The sequence below is a fragment of the Salmo trutta genome, chromosome 5 (assembly GCF_901001165.1).
Source record: "Salmo trutta chromosome 5, fSalTru1.1, whole genome shotgun sequence".
Lineage (NCBI taxonomy): Eukaryota > Metazoa > Chordata > Actinopteri > Salmoniformes > Salmonidae > Salmo > Salmo trutta.
The window spans coordinates 43,536,186-43,556,260 of NC_042961.1; the positions used below are offsets into that span (position 1 = coordinate 43,536,186).

A 20,075-nucleotide genomic window follows, 5' to 3' on the forward strand; every position below is an offset into this window, starting at 1 on the left:
CAGGTGTGGCAAATTAGTGGAAGTTATGTTGACGCTGAGAACTGAATGTATATGTTTTTAAAGAACATTCTTAGAACGTACTTTGAACATTACTAATGTGTCTTTTGTTTTTATGGAAAGTTTTTATGTTCTGACGATAGCATTAATAGGTTTTTAAATAACATTCTTAGAATGTTCTCTGAATGTTACAAAAGTTCTGAAATTCCCACAGAAGAACATTGGTTCTTAATGTTCTCTGAAACTTCTGAGAACATGCCTTGCGGAAACTTGTAGGAAACATTATGCTGAAGTACAGATAGTGTTTTCTTAACGTTCTTTGAACATTCTGAGAACGTGACTCAGAATTACATTTTCTCTGAACTATTTTAGAACATTCCCAATGTCAAACCAGTTGGAGAACGTTCCTAGAACATTACGAAGAACATGTTCAAGTAATGAAATACAAAGAAAATATTTTTGGGGGGTGAAGTTACTTAAAGGAAGACTCCACCCAAAAATGATATTTTGGTATTTGTTTCATTGGTCCATTGTTGATATAGTCCCAAAATGTTTTGCATGACAGCAATCAAGTTTTAAAGATATATAACTTTAAAAATACAGAAATACAAAACGCAGCATCATATGAGGCAAAATGCATCATACCATTTTGTATTTCTGTATGTTATATATCTTAACTTGATTGCTGACATGCAAAACACTTTGGGACTATATCAACAATGGATTAATTGAACAAATACCAACAGATATTTTTTGTGGAGAATTTTCCTGTAAATGCTTCCCTTAAGTTTTACTTTCAATTTTGTACACCAGCTTCAAACAGCTGAAAATACAATATTTGTGTTTTTTGAAAATATATTTCACAGCGGTTTAGATGGTACAATGATTCTCTACACCAGGGGTGTCAAACTCATTCCATGGAGGGCCTAGTGTATGCTGGTTTTTGTTTTTTCCTTTAAATTCAGATCTAGACATCCAGGTGTAGGGAATTCCTTACTAATTGTTGATCTTAATTCATCAATCAAGTACAAAGGAAGAGTGAAAACCTGCAGACACTCGAACCTCAGTGGAATGAGTTTTAAACATTATCTAGAATATACATTACTTGCTTTGTCACAAACTGAAATTAGGCAAACTATTAGAATTTTAGCAACCAGGAAATGGCTGAGTGATTTATGCATGTTGTGCCTTCAATGTGAAAGGCTCAGCGATGTTAGGACTTTGAAAGTCGTGTCGTGTAGGCCTGGGCATTAGCCAACCTGTAGCAGTGTGTTGAATAGATTCCACGATCTGGACTTGAACGAGTGCTCGGCTTGTTCTCGACACTGTGTTTCTCAATATGCATACTACCGTGCTCCGAGCAAGCACACTTGAAGCACGGGAGGGTCGGAGCATGAGTCCAAATCAAAGTATGCGACACAGAGCACGAAGGCCCCTTATTGGATGCGTACTCCGTTGTACACATTTCGAAGCATACATCGATGCAAGCTTCAATGAAAAGTATGGACAGAAATTTGAGCAACTATGTAAAAAATTACGCAAAATGTATTGAAATCAATGGCGGACATTATTTGAGCTGAAGCGAGAGAAAATAAACTCCGAAATGAAATGTTGCCTGACTACAATATTCTGTCTTGTCCTGTTGAAATGGGAATTTGTCTCCCAATGTCTGTTGGAAAGCAGAGTGAACCAGGTTTTCCTCTAGGATTCTGCCTATACCTAGCTCTATTCCGTTTTTTATCCCAAAAAAGGACAATCATACCCATAACAATCATGCAGCCACCATACTTGAAAATATGAAGTGGTACTCAGTGATGTGTTGGAGTTACCCCATAACTTTATGTCCTGAACACAGTGTTAATTTCTTTGACACATTTTTTACTTTAGTGCCTTATTTTTATTCTGTACAAGCTTCCTTCGTTTCACTCTGTCATTTAGGTTAGTATTGTGGAGTAACTACAATGTTGTTGATCCATCCTCTGTTTTCTCCTTTCACAGCCATTACACTCTGTAACTGTTTTAAAGTCACCATTGGCCTCATGGTAAAATCCCTGAGCGGTTTCCTTCCTCTCTGGCAACTGAGTTAGGAAGGACGCCTGTATGTTTGTAGTGACTGAGTGTTTTGACACACCACCCAAAGGGTAATTAATAACTTGACCATGCTCCAAGGGACATTCAATGTCACTTTTTTTTTACCCATCTACCAATCGGTGCCCTCCCTGGTCTTTGTGTTTGAAATTCACTGCCCGACTGAGGGACCTTACAGACAATTGTATGTGTGGGGTACAGAGATTATGCAGTCATTCAAAAATCATGTTAAACACTATTATTGCACACAGTGAGTCCATGCAATTTACGTGACTTGTTAAGCAAATGTTTACTCCATAACCTATTTAGGCTTGCCATAATAAAGGGTTCGAATACTTATTGACTCAAGACATTTGAGCTTTTCATTTTTTATTAATTTGTAAAAATGTCTAAAAACATAATTCCACTTTGACATGATGGGGTATTGGGTGTAGGCCAGTGACAAACAATCTCAATTTAATCAATTTTAAATTTAGGCTGTAACACAACAAAATGTGTAAAAAGTCAAGGGGTGTGAATACTGTATATAAACCCTGGATTGCTGATGCTATGTATTGGCCAATGAATAGCTTTGGAACCTCTGGTCGACCATATTGGCACTCCTCAGAAAAGCAATCCTCCATAGGAATTAATGGAATTCTTCAGTATTTCATTTAAATGTTGGAAGGACAAATTACATGTATTTAACTATTCTTTGTAGTACTTTCTAAAAATTATACTTGAAATAAAATGATTTATATTTGTAAATTTTTTTTGCTTAGCTCACAATGTCATTTAAATATTTGCATTCAGATGTCTGTAATAGAATAAATGTGGCAAAAATAAATGTAGACATTAATAAATGCCTTTCTATAGCTTCCAAAATATTTTTTTTACAATGGTGGGGGGTGCCAAGACGAAGGCGCGGTGGGTTCAAAACAGCACACCGTGTCAGTCATCTAGTGTACATATATAAATCAGTGTATAACAGGTTCCAAGTGATATGAATTGCAAAAATGTAAAATCCCAAAAGGTACAAAAATTATAAAATAGCAGGTAAATTAAATCCGAATGAAACTGTAGAAAACTGAAGCTCTCCATGGCGTTTTCCAGTTTCTATCAAATCAAATTTTATTGGTGACATACACATGGGTAGCAGATGTTATAGCGAGTGTAGCGAAATGTTTGTGCTTCTAGTTCCGACAGTGCAGCAATATCTAACATGTAATCTAACAATTCCACACAACTACCTAATACACACAAATCTAAGTAAAGGAATGTAATAAGAATATAAACATATAAATATATGGATGATCAATGACAGAGCGGCATAGGCAAGATGCAATGGATGGTATAAAATACAGTATCAAGCCCCAATCAGCTGTCCTAATTAGCTCAACCACAGATTATCCATTATATTGTCCAGATACTCAAGTGGCTGCTTTAACAATGAAAATAAATGTCTTCAAAAATGGAAGGCAGTCGGGAGGAGGCAAGACCAGTTGGGACAATTGTAGCCAATGAGAGGGCAGATACGTGTGTGAACAACAGGCAAAACTCCAATATAAAGTTGCTGGGATGTCACGTGTCCTACTTATCTTAGTAGACCCCTAACAACTTAAGCATTACAAAATGTATATTCTATCAAATGCACATGGAGCAAATAATCCATTAATGTTTTTGTTAACCAAATTCAAAACTCTCTCATTGATCTCCATACAAAAACTGAGGGCTTGGTTTCCATACATTAATAAGCATTTCTACATAATTCTAGATCTTTCTCCGCAATCATAAATCAACCAAACTATTTTATTTACATTTCCAATATATTTACTTTTCTATACACAACATAGCTCTTATGAGTACACAAATTAACTAAAATAAATAAAACTAAATTCAAGAGGTTTCAAGGTTAGTCAAGCAATGTACATTTTATTAATATATTGAATAGTTTACATTTTTAAATATCAAAATCATATAGCAACCAATAGCTAAAGGTTTATACTTGTATCCGATCGATCAAAGTTCATAATCAAAATAAAATACACATTTTAACATTTTAATCAAATTTGTGCTGGGAAAAAAACATATTTCAGACAATTAGGTTTCATGTGGCATGAACAAAAACACTTTCTCAGTCAAAAACACAACTCAGCCTCTAGTAGCTCATGTAATTTCAGGTGCTCTAATTGTCCAAAACTATTTCCACACTGGGAGTATTGTACTTTTTAAATTGTTATTATGGATCCCCATTAGCTCCTGCCAAGGCAGCAGCTGCCCTTCCTGGGGTCTTCATCTCCCGTGTATGTATCCTCTGATGTGATTTCAGGCTCCCTAACTGGGTAAAACCCTTTCCGCAATGCGAGCATTGGTAAGGCTTCTCTCCTGTGTGTGTTCTTTCATGTGTTTTCAGGCTCCCTACTTGGGTAAAACCCTTTCCACAATGGGAGCATTGGTAAGGCTTCTCCCCTGTGTGTGTTCTTTCATGCACTTTTAGATGCCCCAATTGTCCAAAATCCTTTTCACAATGGGAGCACTGGTAAGGCATCTCTCCTGTGTGTGTTCTTTCATGCACTTTTAAATGCCCCAACTGTCCAAAACCCTTTCCACAATGGGAGCAGTGGTAAGGCTTCTCTCCCGTGTGCGTTCTCTCATGGTTGTTCAGATTCCCTAGCAGGGGAAAGCTCTTTCCACAGTGGGAACAGTGGTAAGGCTTCTCACCTGTGTGTGTCCTCTCATGCGTTTTCAGGCTACCTAACCAGGTAAAAGTTTTTCCACATTGTGAGCAGTGGTAAGGCTTCTCTCCTGTGTGTATTCTTTCGTGCTCTTTCAGGTCCCTTGACCGAGTAAAACTAGTTCCACACTGAGAGCAGTGGTAAGGCTTCACTCCAGAGTGTATTTTCTCATGTGTTTTTAGGGTCCCTAATTGGGTAAAACTTGTTCCACACTGAGAGCAGTTGTAAGGCTTTTCTCCTGTGTGTATTCTCTCATGTACTTTTAGCTTCCCTAACCAGCAGAAACTCTTTGTACACTGCAAACATTGGAAAGGCTTTTCTGCTGTGTGTGTCCTCTCATGCTCTTTTAGGTTTCGTAACTTAGTAAAACTCTTTCCACACTGGGAGCAATGGTGTGGTCTTGCTGGTTTGGATGTCTTTGGGTCTGGTTCCACTGAAGGACTCATCCCATGGTCAGAGTGAGAGTCTGGTTTCTCTCCTGTAAAAAGACAGTGTTTAGTTAAATAGACTTGAACGAAACATCCACATTATAAAACTGTCTTCCAATTAGGTTTAATCCAGTACTAGATCAGTTTACACAAAATGTCCATAATTGTTTCAACTTGGTGGCCCTTAAAATGATAATAATGTAGAACGTAAAATGTGATCTTTCTCTTGAAAATGTGATCTGTACACATAACTAAAGTATTAATAGCACAAATATTTGTAGGAAATCAATGGGAAGAAATTTTGAAAAAGTAATTGGTATAGCTTTGGTAAGAGAGTTCAGAGAACCCGGCACACTTGTCTGTAGATCTGTAGGTTTTATGGACAGTGAGTTATTGAACATTTGACCCATAACTGGAAATATTCATATAAACTCAGTGAAATGAAAAATGTTAGCCTAATTATAGTAGGTGTAGTATGCGGGAAGTCAAGAGACCTAACTTCAAGTCGTTTTAGATGCACGCTGAACAGAAATATAAAACGCAACATGCAACAATTTTGATTTCAAAGATTTGACTGAGTTATAGTTCAGGAAATCAGTCAATTGAAATAAATAAATTAGGTAGGGGTCTGGATCAGAAACTATCTGGTGTGACCACCATTTGCCTCATACAGGGCAACATCTCCTGGGCATAGAGTTGATCAGGCTGTTGACTGTGGCCTGTGAAATGTCCCACTCCTCTTCAATGGCTGTGTGAAGTCACTGGATATGGCCGGGAACTGAAACACGCTCTCGTACACATCGATCCAGAGCATCAATGTGTGTCATGTCTGGTGAGTATGCAGGCCATGAAATAACTGGGACATTTTCAGCTTCGAGGAATTATGTACAGATCCTTGCAACATGGGGCCATGCATTATCATGCTGAAACTGTGTAATGATCATGCTGTTTAATCAGCTTCTTGATATGCCACACCGGTCAGGATGGATTGTCTTGGCAAAGGAGAAATGCTCACCAACAGGGATGTAAATACATTTGTGCACAGAAATAAGCTTTTTGTGCATATGGAACATTTTGGGGATATTTTATTTCAGCTCATGAAACATAGGACCAACCCTTTACATGTTGCGTTTATATTTTTGTTCCGTGTAAATGTTTGCCCTCAGATATTTTACAATGGCTTTCTACCAGAAGTCAAAGAGCTCTGGATGAGTTTTGTATTGCTGCCATTTTTTCCCTGTGCTTCCGAGTAGCGTTTATTTTAATCTCCTCCCCTATGCTCCGTGTACACATGCTGCTCTTCCTTCAGAAAAGCATTCATCACAACTTTGTTCATTTGCACAATTTCTCTAGTTCACTTTCGCTTGCAAATGTTAACACTCACCAAAAATGACATTCGGTAGCTACTAGCTATGCTTATATAACTTTATGAGCAGGATTTGCCTGTCTTTGCAATTAGTTTGTTCATTCTTGCACGTTAGCAGTTAGCTAACAGCATCTGTGATTTCACAATTAGTTTGTGTTCATTTTGTTAGCATTCTGGTAATAGAGGCCCAATGGGGCTTTTCTGGCATTTTTAGCATGTCGGTAATACCGTAAATCCCGGGATGAGTAAAGGACGATATGAAAATCTGGATACCGCCCAAGCCTAGTTCAGATCGCTCCCTCTTCACACGCGTGCTAAGAGCACACACAAGCTCCAGTTAGGCATACAGAAATAAATGCCTATAAACATGTTCTAACTGATGGGATACACAAGCTACATTCCTTGCCAAATGACGTCAGTATTATCACAAATTCAAAATGAACTGGTTGATTGAAGTAGGGAAATATGTGTTCCAACAACAGGCTGCAGTTTTGGAATAATTGCGTCCTGTCTATTTTCAACTGAGGCTACTTTGCGAACAAAGACAGGTTCCACACTAAAAATATACAAAAACATTAGTTTGATAAAGACAAAAAGCATATTTTTTATCAGAACATTAAGCCTAGGCCTTCTCACCAAACTGATGTCGTTGCTGTAATTTATCACCATGCAGTGTTCAATGTGGAATTCTTAATCCATTTGGCAAATTCCAAAGAACCATCAGAATTAAAAAAAAATGGAATGTCTGTTCATCGGAAAGAAAAACAATTTAAGTTTGTAACCCTGAAAAAATATATACTCGCCAAATTGAGCCCAGTTTCAAATCATCACTCTTTGACAATAACTGTTCCAGACGCGTATCACTTTGCACTGGCAACTTTATTAATTTTGAAAAATATTTGGTTATATTTTATTCTGTTATATTACATCATGTTTCTTTACTATAACATACAGGGATGCAAACTGGTGAGGGCCCAAAAAGGTGACACTTTTTTTTGCACTGAAACATGCAAAAAATCCATTCCAGGAGGAAATGCGGGTTTTAACTAATTAAACAACAAAGAATATGATCTACATGATCAGTCTCTGTGTGTAAAATAAAAAGTGGCTAATGTGAACCTAACTCACAGCTAAAACATGCAAAGAAACCAATCCAATGTTATTTGTTGCCTAAACTTTACTGCAAATGACACTCATGACTTGAGAAAAAAACAAGACACTAATATTGCAGTTAGCCATGACAGCATTTATAATAGAACGCTTGTGACCACACACATCTGAATATTGCACTTGGGGAAAAAAACATCTTAAAGTAGAAATAGAATGAAACAAACAGGCATTCTATTTTGTCTCTATTTTTAATGGCCACTATAGTAGACATCGATCAAGTGCATAAGGCTACATGTGCAAAAATAACATTCACGGAGTTAAAAAATATAGAATCCCCCCTCACACACAAGTGTTACTGTCAAGTTCAACAAAATCAAAATAAGTTTGGATTACACTGCACATTATTACATTGTACACTTTCTGCCTGTGGACATCTGTTCTACAATGTGCCAGCAGAGCATGATACCCTTTGTTGGCATAATCGATCTCTTTCAGGCAGAGTACATCTGGCATACCCCTTTTTATCCACTGTATTAAAAAAGTGAGAAAGTGGGAAAGTGTGTGGTGTTCCTTTCACCTCTATAGTGGCATCCAGCTTAAGCCAGGCCCAGCTCCAGCTACACTTGAGCCCTGAATTCACTTGTTTAAAGCAATGCCTAATTTTCACCTATTTCTCTCATTCTACCACATACTGTAGAGGGAAAACATTAGTTCATAGTTAGTTCGTTTAGCTAGTTAACATTTCACACAGATTTCCAGGGTCCAGTAGGCAACTAATGCGTTATAACTTGATGAACGGCAAGGTGTTGTATACCAGTTAATATAATAGCGAATTGGTTAGGTTACTAACGATAGCTCATCTGATGTTAAACGTTAGCTAGCTAACATTAGCTGTCTGACTTTATTAGCCAGCTAATTTTCACACCATAAACTCAATTATTTGATCAGTTAAGTCTGCTAATGTTGCTCAACATTTCTCTGGCTAGCTAGCAAGATACTTAACAATGCTAACAATACTTGTTCCACCACACTTTGTCCCTCACCGCAAACTTTCCAAATGGCAGTTGTTTTTGGTTACAGCTCATGAAGTACGCTTCATCACCCTCTCACCCCCGTCTCCATGGTCAGGCTTCTCACCGACCTCTTCGTTATCGTTCAGGGGACGCGCTGCTGTAACTGGCAAACTGCCATTCTACTCTCTGCTGTCTCTCCAGAGCGCGCACTGATGCTGTAACTAGCAAATTGGTTGTCTCTTCTCTCTTCAGTCTCGTGCTGCATTCTGTTGTTATGTGAACGATTGCTCCAAACGCGCATCACTCGGTCGCTTACAGCCAGTAGTGATCCAAAGCCGTAGGTCACCTATTTTGGATTCAAAATGGCAAATTTTGCAGAAAGATGACTAGTTTGCATCCCTGAACATAGGTGTGGCTTGACTGTGATAAAGGCTCTGGAAATTGTCTGCTAAATTAATAAAAACAAGGCTGTGCCATTGCATAGCCATATGCTTCTACAAGCAAGCACCACCGCTGAGGTTACTGCCTTTTTGAAGATATAACCAGCTGATATTACGGTTTCAATAAATGAATCTGCAATGGCACTTGCTTTTTTATTGACTGAATATACACTGTGTACAAAACAGTGTATAGAACAAGTGCTCTTTCCATGACATAGACTGACCAGGTGAAAGCTATGACCCCTTAAAACCAGTCAATAGGTGTAGATGAAGGGGAGGAGACTGTTTAATAAAGATTTCTAAGCCTAGAGACAATTGAGAATGTGCCATTCAGAAGGTGAATGGGCAACACAAAATGTTTAAAATAAAAAATATATTTTCAAAAAAGACAAAATATAAGTGCCTTTGAACGAGGTATAGTAGTGGGTGCCAGGTGCACCGGTTTGAGTGTGTCAAGAACTGCAAAGCTGCTGTGTTTTTCATGCTCAACAGTTTCCCATGTGTATCAAGAATGGTCCACCACCCAAAGGACATCCAGGCAACTTGACACAACTGTGGGAAGCATTGGAGTCAACATCCCTTTGGAACACTGGTCCATGCCCAGATGAATTGAGGCTGTTCTGAGGGAAATATTCGGAAGGAAATATTAGGAAAGTGTTCCTAATATTTTGTACACTCAATGTATATGGGGCAGTTAGGAAGTTATCTGTAAGGGTTACGATAAAATAGGCATTGCTGTGCACTGTTGTCATAGATCAGGTATTCCCAAACTGGGGTACGCGTACAATGCCCTCGGGGGTACGCCAAACATTTTCAAACAGTCCATTTAGATTTTCCAACAGGGCTATACATTTGGGTCATGTTTTTTTCTCGCCTGAGTAGACCTCGTTTCACTGCCAAAAATAAAATTAAACCATCTGGTGTTCAGCAAAATAACAACACAACGTCAAATACAGGTAGCCTATTCAAATAATTAAAATCCAATCACATTAACCGTTAATCTCTTGCGGGAAACCTTCACTCTTGCACAGACATTAAGAAACGAAACATGCCAATTTGAAAAATAAGCCCCACAAGTTTTTTGAGCGAGAATAAAGATGACTTTTGAGTAGTAAGACATGTATAAAAGCAACAGATACCATTAATAAGAAGGGACTAGAACCGTCTTATATGGTGAGCTACCGAGTGGCTAGGACAGGCAAGCCACATACTATTGTGGAGGACTTCATTCTTCCTGCTGCCGCGGATATGGCTGGGACAAAAAGCCAAAGAATTATACAGACAATGTCTTCATCAAACAACACTGTTTCACAACAAATCAGTGACATGGCAGGAAATGTTTTGAAACAATTACTGCTTCGCATAAAAGCCAGTGAATTCTATGCGTTACAGCTGGATGAGTCAACAGGCGTGGCGGGCCTGGCACAGCTCCTGGTATATGTCCCTTACGTTTATGGGGGGTCAACAGGACAGGATATTTTTAAAGCACTGGACAGCTTTGTGACATCAAATGGACTTTGGTGGTCAAGATGTGATGGTATCTGTACTGTAGGCACAAAAGCCATAACGGGCTTGCAAGCAGTTGCTTCCGACACCACTTGGGTACACTGCAGCATCCATCGAGAGGCTCTTGCTGCCAAGGGAATGCCTGACAGTTAAAAATATATTTTGGACACTACAGTGAAAATGGTTAACTTTGTTATTAAAGCATGGTCCCTGAACTCTCATGTATTTTCTGTATTATGCAATGATATGGGCAGTGACCATGTAACGCTTTTACAACATACAGAAGTGCGCAAAGTATTTACACGTATTTTTGAATTGAGAGCTTAAAGTTTTCTTTACTGACCATCATTTTCACTTGCCTGACAGCTTTTTCTCACCTGAATGATATGAATCTAGCATTACAGGGACTCTCCGCACCGCAACTATATTCAATGTGTGGGACAAAATTGAAGCTATGATTAAGAAGTTGGAGCTCTTCTCTGTCTGCAGTAACAATGACAACACACAGGTCTTTCCATCATTGTATGATTTTTTTTTGTGTGCAAATGAACTCAAGCTTACGGACAATGTCAAATGTGATATAGCAAAGCACCTGAGTGAGCTGGGTGCGCAATTACGCAGGTACTTTCCCAAAACGGATGACACAAACAACTGGATTCATTATCCCTTTCATGCCCTGCCTCCAGTCCACTTACCGATATCTGAACAAGAGAGCCTCATCTAAATTGCAACAAGCGGTTCTGTGAAAATGTAATTTAATTAGAAGCCACTGACAGGTTTCTGGATAGGGCTGCGCTCAGAGTATCCTGCCTTGGCAAATTTAGCTGTTAAGACACTGATGCCCTTTGCAACCACATACCTATGTGAGAGTGGATTCTCGGCCCTCACTAGCATGAAAACTAAATACAGGCACAGACTGTGTGGAAAATTATTTAAAACTGAGATTCTCTACAATACAACCCAACATTGCAGAGTTCAAGCACACCCTTCTCATTAACCTGTGATGAGTTATTCACAATTTTTTATGAACAAATAAGGTTTTATATGTAAGATAACTAAATAAAGATCAAAATTATTGATTATTATTATTATTTGTGCCCTAGTCCTATAAGAGCTCTTTGTTACTTCCCATGAGCCAGGTTGTGACCAAAACTCACACTCATTCTTATGTTTAATAAATGTATTGTATAGGGTGTGTGTGTGGCAGGCTTACAATAATGGCAAAAAAACAACATTTGAGAGTGCGCAGACCCTGGTGCTAGAGGGGGTACGCAGCTGGAGATTGAATGTTTGAATGGGTACGGGACTATAAAAAGTTTGGGGACCACTGGCATAGATAAATGCGTTATTTAATTTTTTTTCAGTGAAAAAACTTTAAGTACTTGAACAGGGTCTGCCCATCCCTAGTTACAGGTAATGATTACTAAAATATTGTATGGTTCAACCTTGTTGTTGTACTGTTGTCCTGTCTCAGGCTAAGCCCCCTACAGGGTAACCCCATTACTGAAGACCATACAGATTAAAACCAGTGGAAAATTCCCGATGGCGCGTGAAGCCGGAAGTACTTGAATTTGAAGCACTCCATATTGCTGAATGGGTCTGAATGACGCACCCGGTGAAAGTGGCCGAACAAGCTGGGCCAGAGGATCTCAGCCACAGAGAAGACCCAGCCAACAGAATAAGAAGATGATCCTCAAGGAGCTATTCACCAAAGAGTACATGAAGGCCAAAGGCCTCACCCAGACCGCCGACGGACTTATACTGGCCTTCCCCGCACAGAGCGTCACAGACACAATGGAAGACATCGTGGGAAGTATTAGGGCTGGGAATTGCCAGGAACCTCAAGGTACGATATAATCGTGATAAATACTGTAGGTGCCGATACGATTTGTATGCGATTCGAACGATTCTAAATGTATTGCAAGTTGATACTGTGTTTTTATTCTGATTCAATGTTCCAAACATATTGCTCACCACAGAAAGCATGAGAAAATGAGTTAATTAGTCATGGAAATAAGTGCTGAAAACAAATTGGCTTCCTATTTAAAAAATAAGATGGAGAACAAGCTATGAAGGAAAAATACTGGAGTTTTGGTGCCGGTACTGTCAACTAGCACAAAAATAATAGTTATACAATTTTGTCAAAAGAATATACGATATATTGTCAAATGAAATCTTGATATGTAACTGTATCAATCTCCCCCCCCCCCCCCCCCCCCCCACCCCATCACCAGGAGCTAAGAATTTCACTGTTAGTCTACACCTGTTGTTTACGAAGTATGTGACAAATAACATTTGATTTCTTTCGAGGTATGTGAGCAGTTACAGTAGAAGCCTAAATTTGTCTAATAATTTAACATACCAAGGAATGTGCTTAGTGGAAATTACCCAAAGGTGTTTTGTAGATTGACTAACCTGTGGTCCATTCCTTCCAGATGGTAAAGCAGTTGCTGCTGCACAGGGCCAACAAGGAGCACAGTAACGTTTCAGATTACACTCGTCTCAGCCTAGCCACCTCAGGGGGCTGCATCAACATTCTCCTAAACGCTGGCACTGAAATCAACTCCTGGTATGACTGTTTATCAACCCCTGAAATCCATGACCATCCCTGTCAGTGACAAGGATTTATACCACTCTTAACTGTGTATAATCCTCCCTGTCCATGTTTCCCCCTCTCCCTGTCTGTTCCTCTCTGTGTATTTGTTTCCTTTCAGGACTAGAAGTATCTCTAGTCTGGGTATCTCTCCTCTGAGGCTGGCTGCAATGAATGGCCACGTCCCTGCGGTCAAGCTGCTGAGGGAGATGGGCTCAGACATCAACACCACACAGATCGAGACCAACTGCAAAACGGCACCGACCCTGGCCTGCCAACGTGGAGCACAACAGAGCAGCGGTAAGTTAACAGCATTTCGACCAGAAATACGACTTTCCTGAATTGGATCCGTTGTTCGTACCCTGCCCCAAGGCAATTCCACTTATCCAAGACACCGGTACATGTTAAAGGTTTGGACACACCTACTCATTCAAGGGATTTTCTTTATTTTTACTATTTTGTACATTGTAAGATAATAGTGAAGACATCAAAACTATGAAATAACACATGTGGAATCATGTAGTAACCAAAAAAGTGTTAAACAAATCAAAATATATGTTATATTTTAGATTCTTCAAAGTAGCCACCCTTTGCCTGGATGACAGCTTTGCACACTCTTGGCATTCACTCAACCAGCTTCGAAGGAGTTCCCACGTATGCTGAGCACTTGTTGGCTGCTTTTCCTTCACTCTGCGGTCCAACTCATATCAGACCATCTCAATTGGGTTGAGGTCGGGTGATTGTGGAGGCCAGGTCATCTAACGCAGCACTCAATCACTCTCTTCCTTGATTAAATAGCCCCTACATAGCCTGTGTTGGGTAATTGTCCTGTTGAAAAACAAATGATAGTGGGACTAAGTGCAAACCAGATGGAATGGCGTATCGCTGCAGAATGTGCCTTGAATTCTGAATAAATCACTGACAGTGTCACCAGCACTAGCAGTTCTGGGGGGGGGGGGGGCAGTGCCCCTGTGACAACAATTGTGGACCCCTTGTGGCCAACCTAAATGTGGAGTATGAAATAATTTTTACATAACTAATTTTTGCTATCGTTCTTTTTTTACATCCGTTATTAGACAGTGGCAACGCGGAACATGGTCTTTTGCCTGCTAATGCCTGCAATGCAGTGAAGAAAACAACATGACAACAATAATGTCTAATGTAACTGGCCCCTCTAACAGTACAACTGGCCCCAGCTTGGCCCCCCCAGTTGAAATGGTCTAGAACCGCCACAAAGCACCCCCACACCATCACACCTCCTCCGCCATGCTTCACAGTGGGAACCACACATGCGGAGATCATCCGTTCCCCTACTCTGCGTCTCACAAAGACACGGCGGTTGGAACCAAAAATCTGAAATTTGGACTCATCAGACCAAAGGACAGATTTACACCAGTCTAATGTCCATTGCTCATGTTTCTTGGCCCAAGCAAGTCTCTTCTCCTTATTTGTGTCCTTTAGTAGTGGTTTCTTTGCAGCAATTTGACCATGAAGGCCTGATTCACTCAGTCTCTGAACAGTTGATGTTGAGATGTGTCTGTTACTTGACTCTGTGAAGCATTTATTTGGGCTGCAATTTCTGCGGCTGGTAACTCTAATGAACTTATCCTCTGCAGCAGAGATAACTCTGGGTCTTCCTTTCCTGTGGCGGTCCTCATGAGAGCCAGTTTCATCATAGCGCTTGATGGTTTTTGCGACTGCACTTGAAGAAACTTTCAAAGTTCTTAAAATGTTTTCCGTATTGACTGACCTTCATGTCTTAAAGTAATGATGGACTGTCGTTTCTCTTTGCTTATTTGAGCTGTTCTTGCCATAATATGGACTTGGGGCTATCTTCTGTATACCACCCCTACCTTGTCACAACACAACTGATTGGCTAAAACGCATTAAGAAGGAAAGAAATTCAACAAATTAACTTAACAAGGCACACCTGTTAATTGAAATGCATTCCAGGTGACTACCTCATGAAGCTGGTTGAGAGAATGCCAAGAGTGTGGAAAGTTGTTATCAAGGCAAAGGGTGGCTACATTGAAGAATCTCAAATATAAAATATATTTTGATTTGTTTAACACTTTTTTGGTTACTACATGATTCCATGTGTTATTTCATAGTTTTTATGTCTTCACTATTATTCTACAATGTAGAAAATAGTACAAATAAAGAAATACCCTTGAATTAGTAGGTGTTCAAACTTTTGACCGCTACTATATATATTACTGTAAATATTGATCACATTCCTTTTGTATGATCGTATATTTTGATACATTGAATGTTAATATTGTGAACACACGTTATATGAGTACTGCCCCTATATGTAGGACCTTCCACCCCCATCTGAGAAATGGATGCCTGAAGCAGACCTAAGGTTCCAAACGTTGTTATAAATAAAATCACCTGGGAGCATGAGCAGCAGTGTGCGTGTTTTCATTTCTTTTTTATATACCGTTTTACCCACTTCATATGTATATACTACTGTATTATAGTCGAGGCCTATCCTATTTAACTATTGCTGTACATATACTATCCTTCGTATTCTTCAGATATACTACATATTCTATCCATCATGTCTATACATCCCATCCATCATGTCTATACATCCCATCATACACACACACTCCGGAATCCGACATTGCTCTTCCTAATATTTCTTAATTCCATTATTTTATTTTTTAGATGTGTGTGTATGGTATTGCCCCTCTCATCACAGGGCCTTCCGCTGGAGGTATTGATGAGCGAACTCCGAATATCCAAAGTGAAAACAAATTTACGGCAGTACTTACTGGTGTTAATCAGATCTCCTGTCTCCTCTTCCTCATTCAATGTGACAGTAATCTCCCCTTCCTCCTTCACTCCAAAAACGGCACCATCCTCTTTCACTCTGAATGCATCTTCCTCTTCTTTCACTGAAACGTCTTTCTCTTCTTCTTTCAATGTCACATCCTCACCTTCTATTTCGTTTTTTACTGTGACGGTCTCCTCTTCACTTTCTTCTTTCACGACAATATTTAGCCACATACCCTCTTTCTTCGTCCAGCAGACCTCTTTTTTAGCAGGGAGAGAGTAGCTGGGTGAGCTCATGTTCGGAGATGCTAGCTAGCATTAGCGACTAGCCTAAATTAGTGCTACTGCTAACTTAACCAGCCTGTGGGTCTGCTTGAAACAACGTAATATGAAATGAAATGGGGTAACACAAAGACATGACAGGAGTGTGTTTAAAACACAGTGAATAATATACACCAAAACAGTCTAAAGACCTTTAACGTTTCGGTTGTTGGCTAGCAAGCTACCGATGTTGCTGACTAGCTGTTGCTCTTCTTCTTTGAGACTTATTGACAGACTACAACCGAGAAGGTGTATTGCCGCCATCTACTGTATGGGTTGTGAGTGAGAATTTAGTTTTTTGTTGCTGACTAGCTGTTGTTCTTCTTCTTTGAGGCTTATTGACAGACTACAACCGAGAAGGTGTATTACCGCCATCTACTGTATGGGTTGTGAGTGAGAATTAAGGTTTTCTTTGTGGGAAAAACAACATAAAATACAACAAATACAAAAAAAATCCATCCCACTCCTTCAGTCATAGTCCAATTCACATCCCTAGGATGGAACATTCGTCTGATAGGATTCCTTGTAATGCCTCAGAGTCCCAAAAAACAGCGGCAATGCATATTCTCAGATTTCCTCTTTCTTTGCTCTGTGCAGTTTATAACCTATGCAATAAATTATACAAAGTCTATCTTTTTAACATGCAACATGTCAGGATACTGTTGGCGAGGAACATTTACTGGTGTCACTAATCTAACTACCATGGTTTCTTCAACATTACTCCCTTCTTCCACTCTTCTCACCGCTTCCATATAGGAGACATAGTGGACAGCCCATACACTTGCCACCTCCTTCACTCTAACAGGGCACTTCAGTAATTTGGGCACATTTCGCCGTAGTATTTCAACTCAACTCGCATACGATACTCCCCCAGTCTACATAAAATTAAATAAAATGTTATTTGTCACATGATTCGTAAACAACAGGTGTAGACTAGCACCCAACAGGGTCCTGTTGGTTCCAGACCGCTTGCCGTACGATAACAGAGAAAACAGTCCATGGCTTAGGTGGCTGGAGTCTTTGAAAAAATGTTGGGCCTTCCTCTGACAATGCTTGGTATAGAGGTCCTGGATGGCAGAGAGCTTGGCCCCAGTGATGTAATGGCCCATTCTCACCATCCTCTGTAGCGTCTTGCAGTCAGGTGCCTTGCAGTTGCCATACCAAGCGGTGATGAAGCCAGTCAAGATGCTTTCAATGGCGAAGCTGCCAAATCTTTTCAGCCTTCCAAGGGGGAAAAGGTGCTGTCGTGCCCTCTTCACAACTGTGCAGGTGTGTGTGGACCATGTTAATTCCTTTGGTGATGTGAACTCTGAGGAACAACCTCCCCTCCATTTCCTGTAGTCCACGATCAGGTCCTTTGTCTTGCTGACGCTGAGGGAGAGGTTGCTGTACTGGCACAACACTGCCAGGTCTCTGACCTCCCTATAGGCTGCCACATCGTCGTCGGTGATCAGTCCTACCACCGCCGTGTCGTCAGCAAACTTGATGATGGTGTTGGAGTCATGCGCAGCCATGCAGTCATGGGTGAACAGAGAGTACTGGAGGGGACTAAGCACACACCCCTATGGGGCCCCCGTGTTGATGGTCAGTGTGGCGGATGTGTTGTTGCCTAACCCTCACCGACAGGGGGCGGCCTGTCAGGAAGTCCAGGATCCAGTTGCATAGGGTGGTGTTTAGTCCCAGGGTCGCGAGCTTGGAGGCTGCTATGGTGTTGAATGCTTAGCTGTAGTCAATGAACAGTATTCTTACATAGGTATTCCTTTTGTCCAGGTGGGTGAGGGCAGTGTGGAGTACAATAGAGATTGCGTCATCTGTGAATCTGTTAGGGCAATATGTAAATTGGAGTGGGTCCAGGGTGTCTGGGAAGAGGGTGTTGATGTGAGCCTTTCAAAGCATTTCCTGCCTATAGATGTGAGTGCTACGGGGCGATAGTCATTTAGGAAGGTTACCTTGGCGTTCTTGGGCACTATGGTGGTCTGCTTGAAACAAGATGTCTTCACTATTATTCTCCAATGTAGACATTTGTAAAAAATAAAGAAAAACCCTGGAATGAGTAGGTGTCCAAACCTTTTACTGGTACTATATATACACACCTTTTTAAAATATATTTTCCTTTATTATTTTCCCCTAACCCTCCCCACCCCTCTCCAAGTAGTAAACTAATGGACAACGCTTCAACTTCCAGCTTATACAAACTATATGAATTTTATGGACACAAGGCACCTTACAACAGTTATCTTATATTTAATGTTTAACACCTTCTGTACTTAATAGAACAGCCTGGTCTCATAGACTGGACGTAACATACTAAATGTAAATCCAGAACACTCAAATTAATATGATATGTTGTGTTTGGTATGGTTACATAAGACAGATGGTAACACAAACGTCTAGCAACCGAGTTCTAATCTCATCAAGGACAATTTTAGTATTTTAGCAACTTTTCAACTACTTTCTACTTTTTAGCAAATTTGTAACATATTGTACATTTTGAAAATTCATAACATATTGCACATTTTGAAAATTAGTTTCATATAATATGAATTGTAACTCATAACATATCATACAAAATGGGTGATAGACATCCACAAATGAAAACATACCATACGAAATATTACATATCATACTAAATGGAGTGTCTTGTAATTATGTACAAAATAATATGAAAGGCTCTGAGACCAGGTTGCAGCTAGCAAATGTCAGTTTTGGCATAGAGGAACTAAGCCCCCTAAAATACAAAATAGTAGTTAGCAATATGGAGATCACAGAGGTTATGTTTCATGAGTGCATTCCACAAGTGGCTAGTTTGCATCAACTACCTTCAATTAAACCACTGCAAAGGTTTTGCCTGCAAACTTCACCTGCAAAGTTTGCCTGCAAACCTTCAACCTTCTGGCATGTCTGTAATGTGATTTGTTGGGAGAGTTGTCTATCTGAAGAGGACCCACCCCAGAATTATTTTCCCTTTATCGAGGTTGACAAAAGACCCTAGTCATGCCATAACCAACTGCCTTACCCCAGAGACCAGGTTTGTACCAGTTGTTCCATATGATTTCAATCCATTTCTGACTGCACCCCTTTTGATTTGAATGAATCCTTCCATACATGTTTGCCCATAGTAGAAGTGGTCCGAGTGACTTTTTGGACCTGAATGGTAAAACAGTCAGGAGATAGAGGTGCTCAAAGATGACCCATTTTCCATACCGAACCCTACCATGAGATATCCATGTCTTCACCGCTGAATAACATTAACGCTTGAGTTTAACATGATTGGAAAGCTCACAAACAGGGTTGTCAAACTACTTTATAACCTAAATTATCAAAAAATGCATATGTTGTAGCTTAGACACTATTTTACATCATCTCAGTTGTTTGTGTTGCGCCAGTCATCGGTTGATACACAACATACGCTTGAATACAGGCTGGGTGTCATGTTTGCCAACAAGCGGGTGTTTCACAACTGCGCTGGATTAACAGCAGCCGAAAGGGACTTTGTGTCCACGTCACTGAGGACTTAACATGGTCCTCTCACACTAGCACAGTCGTATAGCATCAATTCTCTCTCAGGAGGTTAAAGAGATTAACTTTTACAGGTGCACCATGGAAAGCATCCTGACTGGCTGCATCCCCACCTGGTATGGCAACTGCACTGCTCTCGACCACAAGGCCCTGCAGAGGGTGGTGTGAATGGCCAGGGTGGAAAAAGTACCCAATTGTC

The 20,075-nt window shown here is 40.1% G+C and overlaps 1 protein-coding gene across 1 annotated transcript; it reads right to left on the reverse strand.

Annotated features, from left to right (window-relative positions):
• Positions 1-3,968: 3,968 nt before the first annotated feature.
• LOC115194235 (zinc finger protein 239-like) lies at positions 3,969-16,067 on the reverse strand. The gene is made up of 2 exons (XM_029753752.1): positions 16,036-16,067; positions 3,969-5,277 (listed from the first exon to the last, which is right to left on the reverse strand). The coding sequence occupies exon 2, from the start codon at positions 5,243-5,245 to the stop codon at positions 4,304-4,306; it is 942 nt and encodes a 313-aa protein (XP_029609612.1). The 5' UTR covers positions 5,246-5,277; positions 16,036-16,067; the 3' UTR covers positions 3,969-4,303.
• Between the last annotated feature and the right edge of the window lie 4,008 nt (positions 16,068-20,075).